Source organism: Daucus carota, chromosome 1 (genome assembly GCF_001625215.2).
Source record: "Daucus carota subsp. sativus chromosome 1, DH1 v3.0, whole genome shotgun sequence".
NCBI lineage: Eukaryota > Viridiplantae > Streptophyta > Magnoliopsida > Apiales > Apiaceae > Daucus > Daucus carota.
In genome coordinates, this window is record NC_030381.2 from 47,926,282 (window position 1) to 47,941,191 (window position 14,910).

Below are 14,910 nucleotides of genomic sequence, written 5' to 3' on the forward strand. Positions count from 1 at the left end.
GTGGTTGGAACTCAGTCATTGAGGCACTTAAATGTGGCCGAGTTTTGATACTTTTTCCAGTAATGAATGACCAGGGAATAGATGCAAGGTTTCTGAATGGAAAGAAATTTGATTTTGAAAATCCTAGAAACGAGAAAAATGGGACAGGACATTCACAATTGACTTAACCACGAATTTGTTGAGAATGGCTATGGTGAGTCAAGAGGGCGAATCAGTGAAGAACAATGCAGAAGAGATGATGGGCTTATTTGGAAATGGGATCGAGAATGACAAATACATAGCAAATTTTGTATCACAACTTGAACATATTAGGGCAGAGGGAAGTTCAAAGAGGACCAAATGATTATGAAGATATCTGATGATGAGGGGAACAGATTACCAAGCTATAGTCAGGAACTCAGGAAGTATGGAAAATATATAAGGAAATAAGTATCAAATGATCTTAAATTAGCCACAGTTGAAACTAAGATATACCATAATATGGATGAATGTTCTTGACAGAATATAAATTGAATGAATGACGTTTCTCTGATAAATGACATGACGCTTTAATATTTATCAAGACCGCTTGATGTCTATGGAATTTATAAAGCTCAAAAGATATGGTGACTCAACACACCCCGAAAACGTGACAAGAAGCTGCATAATGCATAAATAAGTGTGAGAACAAATGCAGCTGGTGCATCTTGTTTCTCACAAACAGCGTTATGAGAGCTAGTTATCTAGATGTAAAAAATAACTAGTTCTGGTAACCAATCCCCAAGACAAATACTATGGAAGACCCTATTGCAGACAGTATTATCTCATGCGTAATTAGTTCCATAAAATCAATGTACTTATACATACACTATTCATAATTTGTTCCAACTGCAATAGAATAAAACATCAAAACCAGCAACTATCACTTAGTTCATACAATGCTGACTATGAACTTAGAATCAGCACAAAATATGAAAACCAACAGTATTACCTGAATCATATTATCCAACGCGAAAAATGGCAACCTTCAACAAACTTTTGTTAACCAGCTCAAACCCACAAATGTCTCCTGCAGCCAACTTATTTTCTATTGAAAAGTTCTTCCAACCAGCACTGAATTTGGCGCACTTGTCGCGGATGTAGCACTTAACTGACCAAACTTTTCCATCTGGAAGTTGAAGGTCAATGCTGCAACTGCCCCTGGTTATGTATTTGTTTATAAAATCCATTGGCACAGTCTGAAAAGGCCAGATTCAAGATAAAATTTGGGACATTATTACACAATTATTAACGCATTGGCACAGTTTTAAAAAGACCGAGTTAAGATTACACTTCAAACATTATTACATATTAATTAATTGTAGCTCATATCAGTTTGAAATGCTTACCATGGATCCACCATACAAGTAACATCTGTGAACCTTGACTGTGAAGAAGGGGCGGTTTGGTTTGTAAGCTTCAACTGATTCAAGCACTCTAGCTCTCTCAGCTTCACTTCGTACCCTAGCCAATCTTTTATTTCCTTCATCTAAAAAAAACGAACATCAGAAATTCACCGAGATAATCCACAAAGAAGGAAATTTTAAATAAAGACAACATCAAATAAAAAATGATGAAATCCCAATCACTAAATTAGTACAAACACCATAATACAATAACAATAATGTAGAGAGAGAACTAACCGTTTGTTTCTTTTGCAGCTCGAGATATGAAGACCTTGAACCTTTTGCTAGAGCGGTTGATAAGCTCAAAGACACAAACATCACCTACAACCAGTGAATTTTCCCGTGCAAATATAGTCCATCCACGACTGATTCTACACTGGCGGCAGTTCAAATTCAAATTACAGGAAACAATCCAAGAGTTTCCTTCGACGTCTAGGATAAGTTTCTCATTGCTCTGCCACTTTTTATAGGCATCTTTGAAAGTCTTTGGTATATACTGAAAAAACAAGACAATTACCAATCTTTTTAGTGTTAAATGCACTTAAAATTTAACTTAATTCTAGATTAAATCGAGTATATATCTTAAAGCAATATGTAAATTCCAAAAATCTTTGTATACATTTTACTTCCGGTGAAAATATTCATTTGAGATTCATACATATATACAGTATTATTTTGTAGCTTACCACATTAGGCCATCCTCCACCTACAATGTGCGATGCTTTCATAGCATGAACGAAAAACGGGTTCTTTGATTTAAAAGCATTAGCCACGGCAGTTGCTCTATCTTTCTGCACTTCAGTTGGCGCTGCGGTGATATGTCAATAGCCACAAACCAATATACATATACATGTGTTAGTTAATTCTTCTATATAGCTGGTAATCGTGTATGTTGGTTTTTCAGTGTAGGCAATATATCATAAAAAGAACAACTCATAAGATATATACCTTTCTCTAGTCCCAAATTTGCTGATTCTTCTGAGCTAGTAGATTTAGCTTTCTTCTTCTTACAATACCTAACTGCATAATCAGAACTACTGGAATCATCCGAACTACTAGAGTTATCAGAAGTTTCAGATTCATCAATATCAATTAGTCTTCTCTTCACTTGAGCAGATTTAACAGCATCAGGTTTGTCATTGCTAGCTAACGGATAGTCTATCTCTAAGGAACTCGGGTCAAATATAAATACTTGAAATTTGGAATCTCCCATGTATTCGAAAACTAACAGATAACCAAAAGATATGGAATAACAGTCTGCGAATTTGGGCCAACCATTTTGCAGCCAAACCTTTGCTTTCTGTCTTTCTAAATCAACTGGCCACTCCAAACCTCCTGGCACATTCAACATTATACTATCCTTGAGGTTCTTGCTGAAAATCCTTAAAAACTCTCTGGGAAGTTGCTGCAAGATGTATAAATCCAAATATCAGATATTACCATTTACAATAACATCTACCCAAGGAGAATAGAGTATATAAAAATACAAATATCCTATGAATGTGCAAGCGTTAAGGGTTTAGTATATGCTCACAAGTTTAGTATGAGAACCAACATTCGTGAGTATAATCTTAAAAAAGCGGTTTGGCTTCCCCGGCATCATGTCAGCCCAGCTCAACTGCAGGGTATGAAGATATTCATATTTAGTTATAAAATATACCAATATCTAGCCAGCATAATCAACATCATGTACATATAGGGAAATTTGGTTGTTTGATTGAAGCAATAGTAACAACTAATCTTCTGTTGTTTAATTGATGTCCCCTGTTCCTTTCAAAAGGAAAAAAACGACAGTATAAGGCTCTCTTAACTTAAAATAAGAAGGAATTATGTGTATTTTTTATAATGTACCATATGAACAGAGGCAGGAGTTGGTGTGTGAAGTTGGTCAGGGTCCTCCGGGAGTTGATAATGTGCATCATACCAGCATTCTTATTATTGGGGCATTCTATGAACTAAATTCCTCCTGCGGCACTAACTATGGTCATGTTTGTTTCATGATATGAAATTACCTGAACAATTATCTGTTTCTTCTCTGACCTATCATATTTTAACCTTAAGCAACCGCGTAATGCATATCTATTAAACCTAGTGAAGGATTAAATTTACATAATTCGCCGGAGTGAGTTTTTGGGAAGTGATCAAACTCATTCAAGAATTAATACTGAGAGAAGGATTACAAATTATAACCAATCAAGACGTATTTTAGCAAGAAAAATCACAAAGCACCTGACAATATGCAAAAAGAGTCGGTATACACAGACTTACAAGGTGTTTGAGTGGTTTTGAGAACCCTCAAGTTCCAACTGTATGATAAACAATCAAACATTTCATATTAGAGCTGTGCAAGTTGTAACAACTACTTCAAAGCAAAAAAATCTGAAAAAAAATCATTTATATCTTATCAAGGCATGTATTTGCAGGAAAAGACACAAAGCATAGGAAAAATGTAGAGATCTTCAAGATACACAGAAACTCCCCCAATTTCTCTCTGCAGAAGCTTAAAAATCAAAAACACAATATACCCACAGATGCGCACACATTTAAAGAAGCAACACACGCATAAAAAATACAAAATCATAAGAAAAAGAAGGCTCAGGTATGTACCTGAGAGTGCAAAAAGATCTGTGTGCAGAGCTCTTCAGAGAGATTGAAACCACAATGTAAAGATATGCTCAATATTATAAACATGTAAATTAAGACCCAGCTAGTTTATTTTTCAAGCTATATCATCAATGTTGTGAAGGCTGAAAAGAAGCCAAACTTTCCTGACAAAAAAGAAAATGAAGACAAACTTTCATTAAAACTGCAGCTTTTGCTGGCACATTATATGAAAGATAGCATAGCAGATACCTGAAAGTAGAATATCAGAGCTTCAAACTTGTACAGTAAACTTTATGAAATTTACATTTAATAAGCATAACTACTGTATACCTGCTGCATGGCTTCATGGCTAGTGAGAGCAAGTCCAATGGTGAGCTATATCTTGTGCTATATCTATATTATAGCTCTAAATCAAAAAATTTTAACTCCAATGGTGTGCTAAACTTGGTGCTAAAATAGCATATTGCTATAGTTGGTGCTATATTTAGCACAAACTATAGCAATAGCTATAATTGCCACCTCATTAAAAAGTAAAAAAATGTAGGGAAATGAATAAAAAATAGATTTATATCTCAACTTATTCAAGTACATGAATGCACATATATTCATTTGGCACAAGATATAGCACCAACCATTGGAGATGTGATATTATTTTAGCACTAAAAACCACTTTTTGGTGCTATATTATAGCAATAGCTACACCTATTTTTAGCTCACCATTGGACTTGCTCTGAGTCAGTCATGTCTCACATTTACTGGTTTGCAAAGCTAGCAAGTAAAAACTGTGCTTTAAAGGGTATACGTGTCTGTGCCTCTAGATCCGTCCCGGACTGTATTCAACAATAAGAATAAGAAACTTCTTTAGTTTTAGGGGCCGTTTGGTTGAGATTGAAATAAGTACTTCTTGTTTAAAGTGGAAAAAGTGAAATAGAAGTTAGAAGTTGGTTAAGCCTTGTTGAAATATAAGGTATAAGATCCATAAAGAGGCCTCCTCTTAACACCTCAAGGTTTTAGAGGGAATGGTTCTCATCATGGTATCAGAGCTCAGGTTTGCAGGAGGTCTCGGGTTCGACCCAAATAATGGGATTTCGAGTGATGAGAAGTGTTGAAATATAAGTATAAGATCCATAAAGGGGCCTCTAGCACCTTAAGGTTTTAGAGGGAATGATTCTCATCAAGCCTTATAAGTGATTAAAGTGTTTGGAAAAGAACAAAAGTCATGAAACGATAGGATTCTTAGCTTCTTATAAGTGTTTTTCGACTTTTTACGCAAACGGTACAGATAAGTGCTTCTAACTTATAACTCCAGAAGCGGGGCTTAAACACACACTTATTATAGACTTCGAAAACATTTAAAACCAAGTCATAGCAAGAAGACAATAATAATGATATATTCTACATGTTTTCTATAATTTTTGGCTTCAAATGTAGTTTGTTTAACATATTTTTAGTTGTTTGAAATATAATATTATATTGAAAATTTATAATTCTTTAAGTTGAATGTGTTTCGGATAAAATTTATTTTTTTTATTATAAAATTTGTTTTTTGGATGCCTAAGAGCATCTAAAATTGGTTGACTAAATTGAACTTTTAAAAAATTGTGTAAAATTTGTTGAACCGTTGTGCTTCAATGTTATTGACTATATTGATCGGTTATATTTTAAAAATAATATGATATTAATATTTTAGCTTGCTCACTCCAATGGTAATAAATGAAGTGATATTTTTTATAGACGGCTCTGCAGAGGTTCCACAAATATAACCAACATTAAGAAGAGTATGACTATATTTATAGACACGTTGAATTTTCTCTACATAATCCATATATTTTATTTTTATAATATGTATCATTAATTTTTAGTAAGTGTTTTATATGGTTGAAGATAATTTAAGAAGTTCATACTCTTCTTTAACTAGTAAAATTTTAATATCGCACAAGAGCCCATCATAATATTCAAATCAGTTACAAAAATAAAATGTAAAAATTGAATAATACCTTTCTTGTTGTAAATTTGCTTCCATACAAGGAGATTTCTTACGAGGCCTGACAGCATCTTCATCACCAGTTGAATCAGCTGACATCAGTAACGTTGTTTTAGCAAAATCAACCCTGCCATGAATAATGCATCTCCGAGGACTCGGGTCAAATATAACTACTTGAAATTTGGAATCTCTATGATATCCGGAAATTTACAGATAACCATCCATTTTGGTTTTTGCAGCCTTGCCTTTCTATCTTTTTAAATCAAACAACCATATGAAACCACTTGGAACATTCAAGATTATGCTATTCTCTCCAAGAATTTTTACAAAATATGGCCAAAACTATCGTGTTTTAGTGGTTCTGTAGATGTAATCACGTAAATACCATTTTGCGACAGAAAGGTCAGAAATTTCTAAATTACGATTTACGATATCACATTTTGAGAATTAAATTCTGCATATATGAAGTCCTTTTACAACACTGACACAAACGTTTAAAGATGAAAACAAAAATTTCCGATTGTGTTACGGACTCCTCGTGCCTGTTTTACATGTCTATTTGACTTATGACCGGCGAAATTGACTATTTATTTACTGTAAATAACAAAAGTTATATTATTGGAATGTATATTTTGTCTATTTTAATATGCAATTTTCAGATTTTAAAAACAAGGAATAGATAATTTGTAATGCTTAGTAAAAAAATTAGTTCATTTGACTTTTGCAAAACCAAAATAGACATGTAAAAGAGGACGTAGTAGTATAAAATTCGGGTTTAGCAGAAAAGATGCTTATTGTCACCTTCTGAAAAAATACCCAAATATATTAATTCAAAACGTAACTTCATGTCGAATTTATGATAGCAGACAAAAATGTAATTTTAAATGGATCAGGGTCCAAATTTCAAACATACACATGAACTGTTTTTTGTTAATCATTTTCAACAGGATACAAAAATATTAGGAAGATAAAAAGCATCTCAATGCAGGAATATCAGAGTCTCTGCTGATCATAACAATAAATATAAATTTGATTTCTGGCCACATATACTGATTCATGGGAGCCATGGAGAGCGCATAATATCACATTTCACCTTGCCAAGACCGCTTACACTTGGGAGAAAACATTCACCAAGTTTGCTCAACAATTGATGATTAGTTTCGGAAAATGACAACATTCAGCAACTTATGGGAGAAATTGATCAGCTCAAAGATACAAACATCACCTGCAGCTAAGTGATTCGCTCGTGCAAATATATTCCAACCAACACTAAATTTGGTACAGGATTTGTAAACATTGCACTTTACCAGCCACTCTCTTCCATCCGAAATTTAAAGGGTAACATTGCAACTGTCGTTGGTTACAAATCTCTTTTCAAACTTTTGCAGCAAACTCTGCAAGGACAACAGTCAAGACATGCTCTAAAATTTTGAGAATTTTGATTACTAGATGATCTAAAAGCTAGATTATATCAATTGAAAAAACTTACCAAGGATCCACCATACAAGGAAGATGGGTATAGTTTGATTCTGAAAAAAGGGTATCTGCATTTAAGAGCATCGACTGATGTAGGCACTTTAGCTTCCTTAGCTTCCCTTAATTAATCCTTGGCAGTCTCTTGTTTCTTTGCCACGGAAAATTTTCGATTCCAGAGAATGCATCAGGCAAACAACATACAGAGCAATAACTTGACCAAAATAATATGAAATCTAAAACAGGAAAAAAAAAAAAAAGAACAAGAATGCAGACTGCTTCATGATTAAATATAGTGGCGTATTCTAATTTTAAAGTAGTGATTTGCTAATCCAGTAACTAACCGTTTGTTTCTTTTGCTGCTGAAAATATGTGGACCTCTAGCAATTTAGTAGAGGTGTTTATCAGTTCAAAGACACAAACGTCACCTGCGGATAACAATTTGTCTTGTGCAAATCTGTCCCGCCCAGAGCTTAGCTTACACAGGTTCCACCTCATAATCTAATTAACCGGCCAAATCTTTCATGCAACTTGAAGATGAACCTGGTCAATGTCCTTCCACTTTTTAAAACTCTCTTCAAATCCCCTACTTACAACCTGCCAAGGCAAGAGAAAATGACCAACCCTGTATGTGTAAAAGCAATTAGGAGTTCACAAAATTCAGAAACAAGTTTTCTGTTTTACTCCATATTTATCTATTTGATTTTAAGGAATCAAGGAGACAACTAAAACGTTTTTGAAGACATTTACAAAATTAAACTGGAGCACAGTTCTTTCATTCCATCCAAGTCTGATGCGGCTAAGTTCAAATATAATTCAAATTTATAACACTGCTTCAACTGATACCAAACACATACAACATTACAAATTAGAGAATGGCATTATGTATAAATATGAGCTAATGTTTACCAAGCCGTGCCTTCTCTAATCTACATGTGATATTTTCATGACCTTGAAAAAAAAGAGATTATCAGATTTGAAAGCTTCATCTGAGGCAAGTGCTCTGGCTCTGGCTTCTTTAATTGCTGGCAGAAAATGTCATATGTTACATAGAGGGAGCATGTTAGCTTTCATAAACAAAACAGAGCGCATACTACAATTTCAATCACATACACAAACACGTCAAAAATTACATGCAGTAATACATCATTCTACAATTAAGAAATATTGAATAGATAGATGCATCAGATGCGTATACATATAACAGCTACACACCCAAACGTGCTCTGTAATATTAGCCATGCACAGGATACTAACCCGTCAAATCCAGAGATTATATATGTTTCATCAACCAGAGGGTACAGTTCTGAAAATCTGTGACATAGCATCTTCAAACTGATCATTGCCTGAATTAACCGCAGACAAAGGAGGTAAAATAATATGCAATCAGCATCTTCTGGCCTATGAACATTATCCAAAATAGAATGATATGCAGAAGGATATAATTTAAACTTTAATTTGAAAATAGGAATACGGAATTATCCTAAAATTGCAACCCTCATCTTTCATATAGCAACTCACAATATTAGAAACCTACACACTTGCTAGTTTAAGCAGTTGCCTTCTATTGCCAACTCTGAAGATATCAAGTCAATTCTATATATGCCAATGCATATGACTGAAAAAGTTATTAGTTGAACAGGTACACCAGAAGATAGAAATCTGTAGACCCATAGAACATTAAAGACAAGTGTAAAAAAAAAAATGTAACAAGGTTTAAGCACGCACATTCTCCTTGTAGTCTTTATGGATCCTAAGGTTGTAGGAACAAAATTTTCTGCATGAGGAAAGTGACTTCGACCACCGGAGCGGGTCAACTGAAGCACAGTAGGCAGCCAAGACTGGTATGCCTCTCTTAGTAACCGATCTGTTTCATCGACTACCTAAAATACTTAAATGTCAAATGGTGACTAAAATTCAGAACAAAGCATATACTAATAAACTTCAGCCTACTCAAGATATCAAAAGGTACTGCCCTAAAGAGGTCAAATCCATCATCTAACTTCCAAGTGTACTAGATTCATTTAAGGGATAGAATACGAAATTCACCTTCTTATGCAAAGCGCATATCCAAAAGTATATGACGCGGAAAACCCACATCTCAACTTGTATTATTAATCAAAACCGTTTTTAATAATACAATCAGTCAAACTATGGTACTCAATACTCAAACCTAATAACACTCAAGCTTCCGCCCACAAACGACACTTAAGTCTATATCTTGAGCATACATAACAAACACAATATAAACACAATATGACTATGTATATATATTATATAGTCATCACTTAGCTGAAAGAGAATCTAATTCTGAAATACCCAACTCCAAATGGAATCCAATTTTGAAATCTAACTCAAATTAGAATACAATTCATAATGGATTAATACCCAACAATCCTTCCCATATTATGTGACCAAGACATACCTTTTATAATAATTATCTAAACATATAATTATTATCCATATATGTTTTGGATCACCCAAGCACATTCTACCATTGTAATGGGCTGATGCCTAACAATTCAATCATTCACATCAAACACAACATATTTAGTTTTAAAGCTATTTTACCACAATGAGGATAGTTTATTACAACGGTAGTTTACTAGTCTTAGTTTTCACACACACCTGTAACATGTAAAATTTATAAACTGGGTTGGGCTTCAAGGGAACAAGCACTCCAATTTTTATTCGAGAAAGAAAAGAAGCGTGATCGGGCAAAAACTAGACCACTTTGTTAATGTATACCAGCAATTATAAATTCATGAAATGCTCTAGTGGTAAATAAACTGAAAATTGCTTATTTATCAATCCAAAATTGACCAAGAAATAAAAGGCTGACCTCTTCTCTTGGATTAGGTGACAATTATATTAACCGGTAAATATTGTTGCTCGGCATATTTTGAGTGTATCTTGCTCCTTTAATACTTACAAGATAGTGAAGATGCTCAAGTGTAAAACCCTTGGTGTTATTAATATGGTCCATTAGCCTTCCAGGTGCTGCTACTAATATGTCCACTGAGCTCTGCAACTCCCTGAAAGATCTTCTGGATCATAACAAATACCTGCCTCAAGCTTAGGCCTCTTAATAAGTTCTGAAATTTCATCAGCAATTGAAGATTGGCCGACTTCTAAACCAACTGATAAACCCACTGCAGGAGCAATAGTGTTGAAAACTTCTTTAACCTGAGAAAATAGTAATTATGATTTCAAGTTGGGATATTTATTGACGGCAACTCCACTATACACACACACACACACACACACACACACACACACACACACACACACACACACACATACATATATATATATCAACCTATTTTACTTTTGCTTAATAAACTGATGGGACCAGCAACTTCAATCATGACTAAAAAAACTAAATTTGTGCTTCAAGTGTGCAGACCTCAATTTTTAACTTCAATCATAGTTCTTTCTATGAGTGAGCATTTCTATATTGTTAGCAAAAGGGACCTAAGTTAAATAAAATCAACAAATTCAAGGTTCCATGGAGCTCTATCTGTTTACTAGGTAGAAACAAACATGATTTATGTGTATATCTCCAATATCAATATACTTCAAGCATTGTACCATAACCTTTAATCAAGTTTTTGGTTCACTTAATCCTCAGTCATCTATAATTAGTCGTGACAGAGTGCTTTCACTATATCAACAATAATGCATCATAGAAAAAGAACATCATAAAAACATAAACATTGCTGCTATTTATCGTGACAGAGTGGTTTCACTATAGAAATATTTATATATGACTCCAACAGAATCTCAGAAAGAAAAATTGTTGTAATACATATATAACGAAGTATAAATACTAGATTTAAAGGCATGCCTGTTATATGGATCTCTCTTAGAACACGGACGTGTGAGAATATTGCTAAGATTGGTACATATTTTGAAATCACCCTAAGAATGCATAGAAAAAGTGATTAACCTGTAAAGCTAAGTCCTGAGTGGGTAACAAAATTAAAGCACGAAGATATTTTACAGCACGAGTTGATAGCATTTGCACAATTGGCAGCGCATAAGCAAGAGTTTTTCCGCTTCCTGTAGGGAAATTAATACAAAGGTCCCACTCAAAAGAACCCAGTCCTATTGTCTCATGCCAAACCGCAAGCTGAACCGCTAAGAACGAGGCAATTCCACTACTCTGCAAAGCTACAGCCAACCTAGTTGAAACAATCAAATACCAACATTCAGCATATCTTTCAAGCAAACAAGTGGAAGAATTGGCATTGTAAAATTAACATCAAGAACTGAGCAATACAAACATAGTAAAATTGAGCTACAATACAAAGACAAAAATAAAAAAGCAACAATCTTTACAACAAATAGAGAAGAAGAGCAAAAGGGGTGTGAAGAAATAGTGCCTAGAGTCAAGCATAGGGACTTGAGCAAGTGGGCAGTATGAAAAAGAATCAACTTGTATTGGGCTTCTCATCCATGGCAGCACTGGCACACTCTGCTTGTTCTCCTCCTGCTCTTTCTTCATTCTTTTGCTATCTCTTTCTCCAGTCTTCATCTGTGTGTGTTTGTGTGTGCGCAGAGTTGCAGGCTCGACAGAAGAGAAGGGCGTGTAGTGTATACCGTGAATGAATATTCGTCCACGGAGGGTGAGTCAGGGCCTAAGATCAGGCCTTTAGAACCTATACATTAATCACATGCATATATATACTAAAGAAGAACAGAGAAACATAAGAAACTGAGCATTGAAATTTAAAATTCCAAACAAACACATATACAACATCATACCATCAAATTCTTATTGTAATTGCAAGTATAAAAGAGATATTAATCATTCACAAAATGAATGGAGATGCACCAGTGCCTAATGCTCACAAAATAATTATTGTATTATTACCAAACCATGCTTCAAATATTCATAATGTCACACTGAGAAAGCACCAATAACAAAAAAGTAATGCTACATACCCCAAATTCTGTCCCTAATTTTTGTCCCAAATGAAGCATATGACTGGTTTTAATAGCTGTTTATGTGCATACAAGGAACAGAACCAATCGTACATGATTCTAATTATGTTGTTTATGTGCAGGGGGGGGGGGGCCAATAGAACATTATCATCTAAGATTTGAGGGGAAAAAATTGGGAACAATCTTTGAGGCACCTAGCATAGCATTTTTCATAACAAAACTCTCAAAAAATCAAAATATGAACTTAACATAAGCCAGAAAAATTTTAAAGGTCCGAAAACATCAAACATCTGTGAACTATTAACGTAGATGATCTTGTAAATGTTTTGGAATCGGTAATGCTTATTAGAAAAGCCTTGGAGTAAGAATCTCGACGAGAACTGACAAAACCGTGAAAGCAACCGTGACGCTCATATCAACATTAAAAAGCGGTGGAATAATGTTCTGGAAAAGAAGTATAAAAGGATCACACAAGTCTCGCAGTCCTGAGTAAGGCTGGCGGTTCCACTCGACATTAGGGAAGAATGAGAGCGTGACTCTGATCCCCAAAAGAGCCATGTAAACCTCAAGGCATCTCGCTAACCCGGAAGCCATTATCGTCCAGGGTGTCTGCAGCTGCTGCCTGTGAATTCTCACTGCTGCGAAGAACAACGGGCTCGTCGTGTTAATCATGTTTTCTTGGAAACTGAGCAGCTGGTTTGGGCTAGGTATTTTACAAACACCTTGCATGCGTTTCGCTATTGCGTGGCCAAGTAACTTGGAGAGCAAGATAACGGTGGCTACTAGAGTGCTGACTGTTCGAGTTGACTCGGTGAACACCTGGCGAGTTGACTCGGATGGGTTTTGGCGCGTTTGGTCTTCGGGGGACGGGCGAGTTGGCTCAGTGAGTGGACTCGTGGAAGAGTTGATATTTGAGGAGCATGACAACGTGTAGGGTTTCGAAGGGTTTTTATATGTGAGATTATGGGGTTTGTAGAAATTTGGTTTCGGGGAAAAATAATTATCGTTTCTCCGACGAGAGATTCGAGAAGAGAATAAAGTGAAAGCGATTCCTGTAGTAACCGCGAGAGAACTAATATTTGGAGATGCGAAGGTAGGGTTTCTTAGGATTAAGGTTTGAGAGGCGAGAGCCATGTTAGCCAACGAGGTTTTGTGTAGTAAAACAAGAAGACAAAACAACAGTGTGTGTATGGGTTTATAAATACAGTTCCGGTCTAGAACTTAAATTGTCTAGAGATAAGGGCTCAAATTAACCTACACTAAAAGCCCAAATGGCACTGGCCCAAAATACTGCACAAACAGGTGAAGTTACTGATGAAATGGGTTTTATATCAAAGGGGGCACTCATTCTGTCCAAAAATCTCACATAAACCATCCATTAAAAAACCATATCAATTATACCACTAAATTGAGTATGTATATCATTCCTTTTGATGACGTAATGGTAATTGAGGAAGAACGTTAAGTTTTTAAACTTTCTGTCCCAATTCAAACTTGAGGGGTCGAATTTATGACCTCCCAAATGCATTTTATCCCGAATGAATAGTTTTTAGGGCTTTTATTCCACTTACATGTTTTTATTAGGTTGACCCGATTAACCTGTTCAATTTATCTTTTTTTCTAGACGCCATGTCGGATGCATGCCGGAAGCAACGTTGATGAACACATCAACTTTGAATTGGGACAAAAAGTTTAAAAACTTAACATTTTCTGTCAATTACCATAACATTATTAAACATAATGATATATATACTCAATTTAGTGGTCTAAATGATATGGTTTTTTAATGGGTGGTCCAGGTGAGATTTTTGAGCAGAACAAGTGGCCCCTCTGATATAAAACCCTTAATAAAATGAATGATTTGGCTTCAGATCGGTAATCAGTAGTTTTTCAATATTACAAAGTGTTGATATTTGATAATCGGACTTATGTTATACGATTGTTTTGTGTGTTATAATCTAGTTGCAAATAATAAAAAATTATTTTCATACTAAATAAGCTCTTGTTGCTAATTTTTATTACGAGTAAGGATGTATAAGTAGAAGGGAGGAGACAACATTTATATTGATCGGCATTTTTAATAATATATAATGAGAAAGTCTATACTTGTTGAAATGAATTACCGATTATGAGTTGGGTTTCTTAGAAATCCACTCTCTTTAAAGTTTTTGGAGTCTCATCTTAACACGACACAAGCAGTTATCTATTTTTATTTTTTAAAAACTCTTTAATATCTCGAAACAGAAGCTCCGAAACATCCATGGATACCCAACTGCTAATAACAAGGGATTGAGTGGGCTCAACAGTTTTGATATCCAAATTAACTGGGCCTGATATTCTGCAGAGGTTCCTGCAAATCCTTGCTCGACTATACACTATAAAAGCATTCTTCTGTCTTAGTTCCGGACGCAGGACATCGGCATGTGCAGGATATCGACGATATAATGACGACCGTATATGTGCAAAATAACAACTCTA

The 14,910-nt window shown here is 35.0% G+C and overlaps 2 protein-coding genes across 6 annotated transcripts; both read right to left on the minus strand.

The window, feature by feature from the left end:
• Nucleotides 1–769: 769 nt before the first annotated feature.
• LOC108198373 (B3 domain-containing transcription factor VRN1-like) lies at nucleotides 770–4,198 on the minus strand. The gene is made up of 8 exons (XM_017366134.2): nucleotides 4,032–4,198; nucleotides 3,693–3,730; nucleotides 2,959–3,042; nucleotides 2,373–2,829; nucleotides 2,111–2,232; nucleotides 1,662–1,920; nucleotides 1,368–1,507; nucleotides 770–1,217 (listed from the first exon to the last, which is right to left on the minus strand). The coding sequence occupies exons 3-8, from the start codon at nucleotides 3,025–3,027 to the stop codon at nucleotides 981–983; spliced, it is 1,284 nt and encodes a 427-aa protein (XP_017221623.1). The 5' UTR covers nucleotides 3,028–3,042; nucleotides 3,693–3,730; nucleotides 4,032–4,198; the 3' UTR covers nucleotides 770–980.
• A 2,662-nt stretch (nucleotides 4,199–6,860) lies between these two features.
• On the minus strand, nucleotides 6,861–13,620 carry LOC108209117 (DEAD-box ATP-dependent RNA helicase 1-like). 5 transcript variants are annotated; one of them, XR_010288100.1, is made up of 8 exons: nucleotides 11,871–13,620; nucleotides 11,435–11,669; nucleotides 10,418–10,671; nucleotides 9,214–9,368; nucleotides 8,743–8,831; nucleotides 7,830–8,082; nucleotides 7,502–7,636; nucleotides 6,861–7,406 (listed from the first exon to the last, which is right to left on the minus strand). XR_010288100.1 is itself a non-coding variant. In XM_064085798.1 (8 exons), exons 1-3 carry the CDS (start codon nucleotides 12,020–12,022, stop codon nucleotides 10,492–10,494), a joined length of 567 nt encoding a protein of 188 aa, XP_063941868.1. In that variant the 5' UTR covers nucleotides 12,023–13,620; the 3' UTR covers nucleotides 6,861–7,406; nucleotides 7,502–7,636; nucleotides 7,830–8,510; nucleotides 8,743–8,831; nucleotides 9,214–9,368; nucleotides 10,418–10,491. The 5 variants fall into 5 exon arrangements, 3 of the variants coding, with proteins under 3 accessions (XP_063941868.1, XP_063941867.1, XP_063941866.1); XR_010288101.1 differs by having other exon boundaries at nucleotides 7,914–8,510; XM_064085798.1 differs by having other exon boundaries at nucleotides 7,830–8,510.
• Nucleotides 13,621–14,910: the final 1,290 nt, after the last annotated feature.

What these genes read in the sequence shown, in the direction of transcription:
- LOC108198373 (XM_017366134.2), bottom strand. Translation starts at nt 3,027, where the DNA reads ATGATGCCGGGGAAGCCAAACCGCTTTTTTAAGATTATACTCACGAAT. An exon ending in AAATTTGGGACTAGAGAAAG is followed by an intron (nt 2,233 to 2,372) that starts GTATATATCTTA and finishes ATATCACCGCAG; the next exon opens with CGCCAACTGAAGTGCAGAAA. An exon ending in ACTTGTATGGTGGATCCATG is followed by an intron (nt 1,218 to 1,367) that starts GTAAGCATTTCA and finishes TGGCCTTTTCAG; the next exon opens with ACTGTGCCAATGGATTTTAT.
- LOC108209117 (XM_064085797.1), bottom strand. Translation starts at nt 12,022, where the DNA reads ATGAAGACTGGAGAAAGAGATAGCAAAAGAATGAAGAAAGAGCAGGAG. An exon ending in CTCAGGACTTAGCTTTACAG is followed by an intron (nt 10,672 to 11,434) that starts GTTAATCACTTT and finishes CTATTTTCTCAG; the next exon opens with GTTAAAGAAGTTTTCAACAC. An exon ending in GAGGCCTAAGCTTGAGGCAG is followed by an intron (nt 8,511 to 10,550) that starts GTATTTGTTATG and finishes ATTTTCTGCCAG; the next exon opens with CAATTAAAGAAGCCAGAGCC.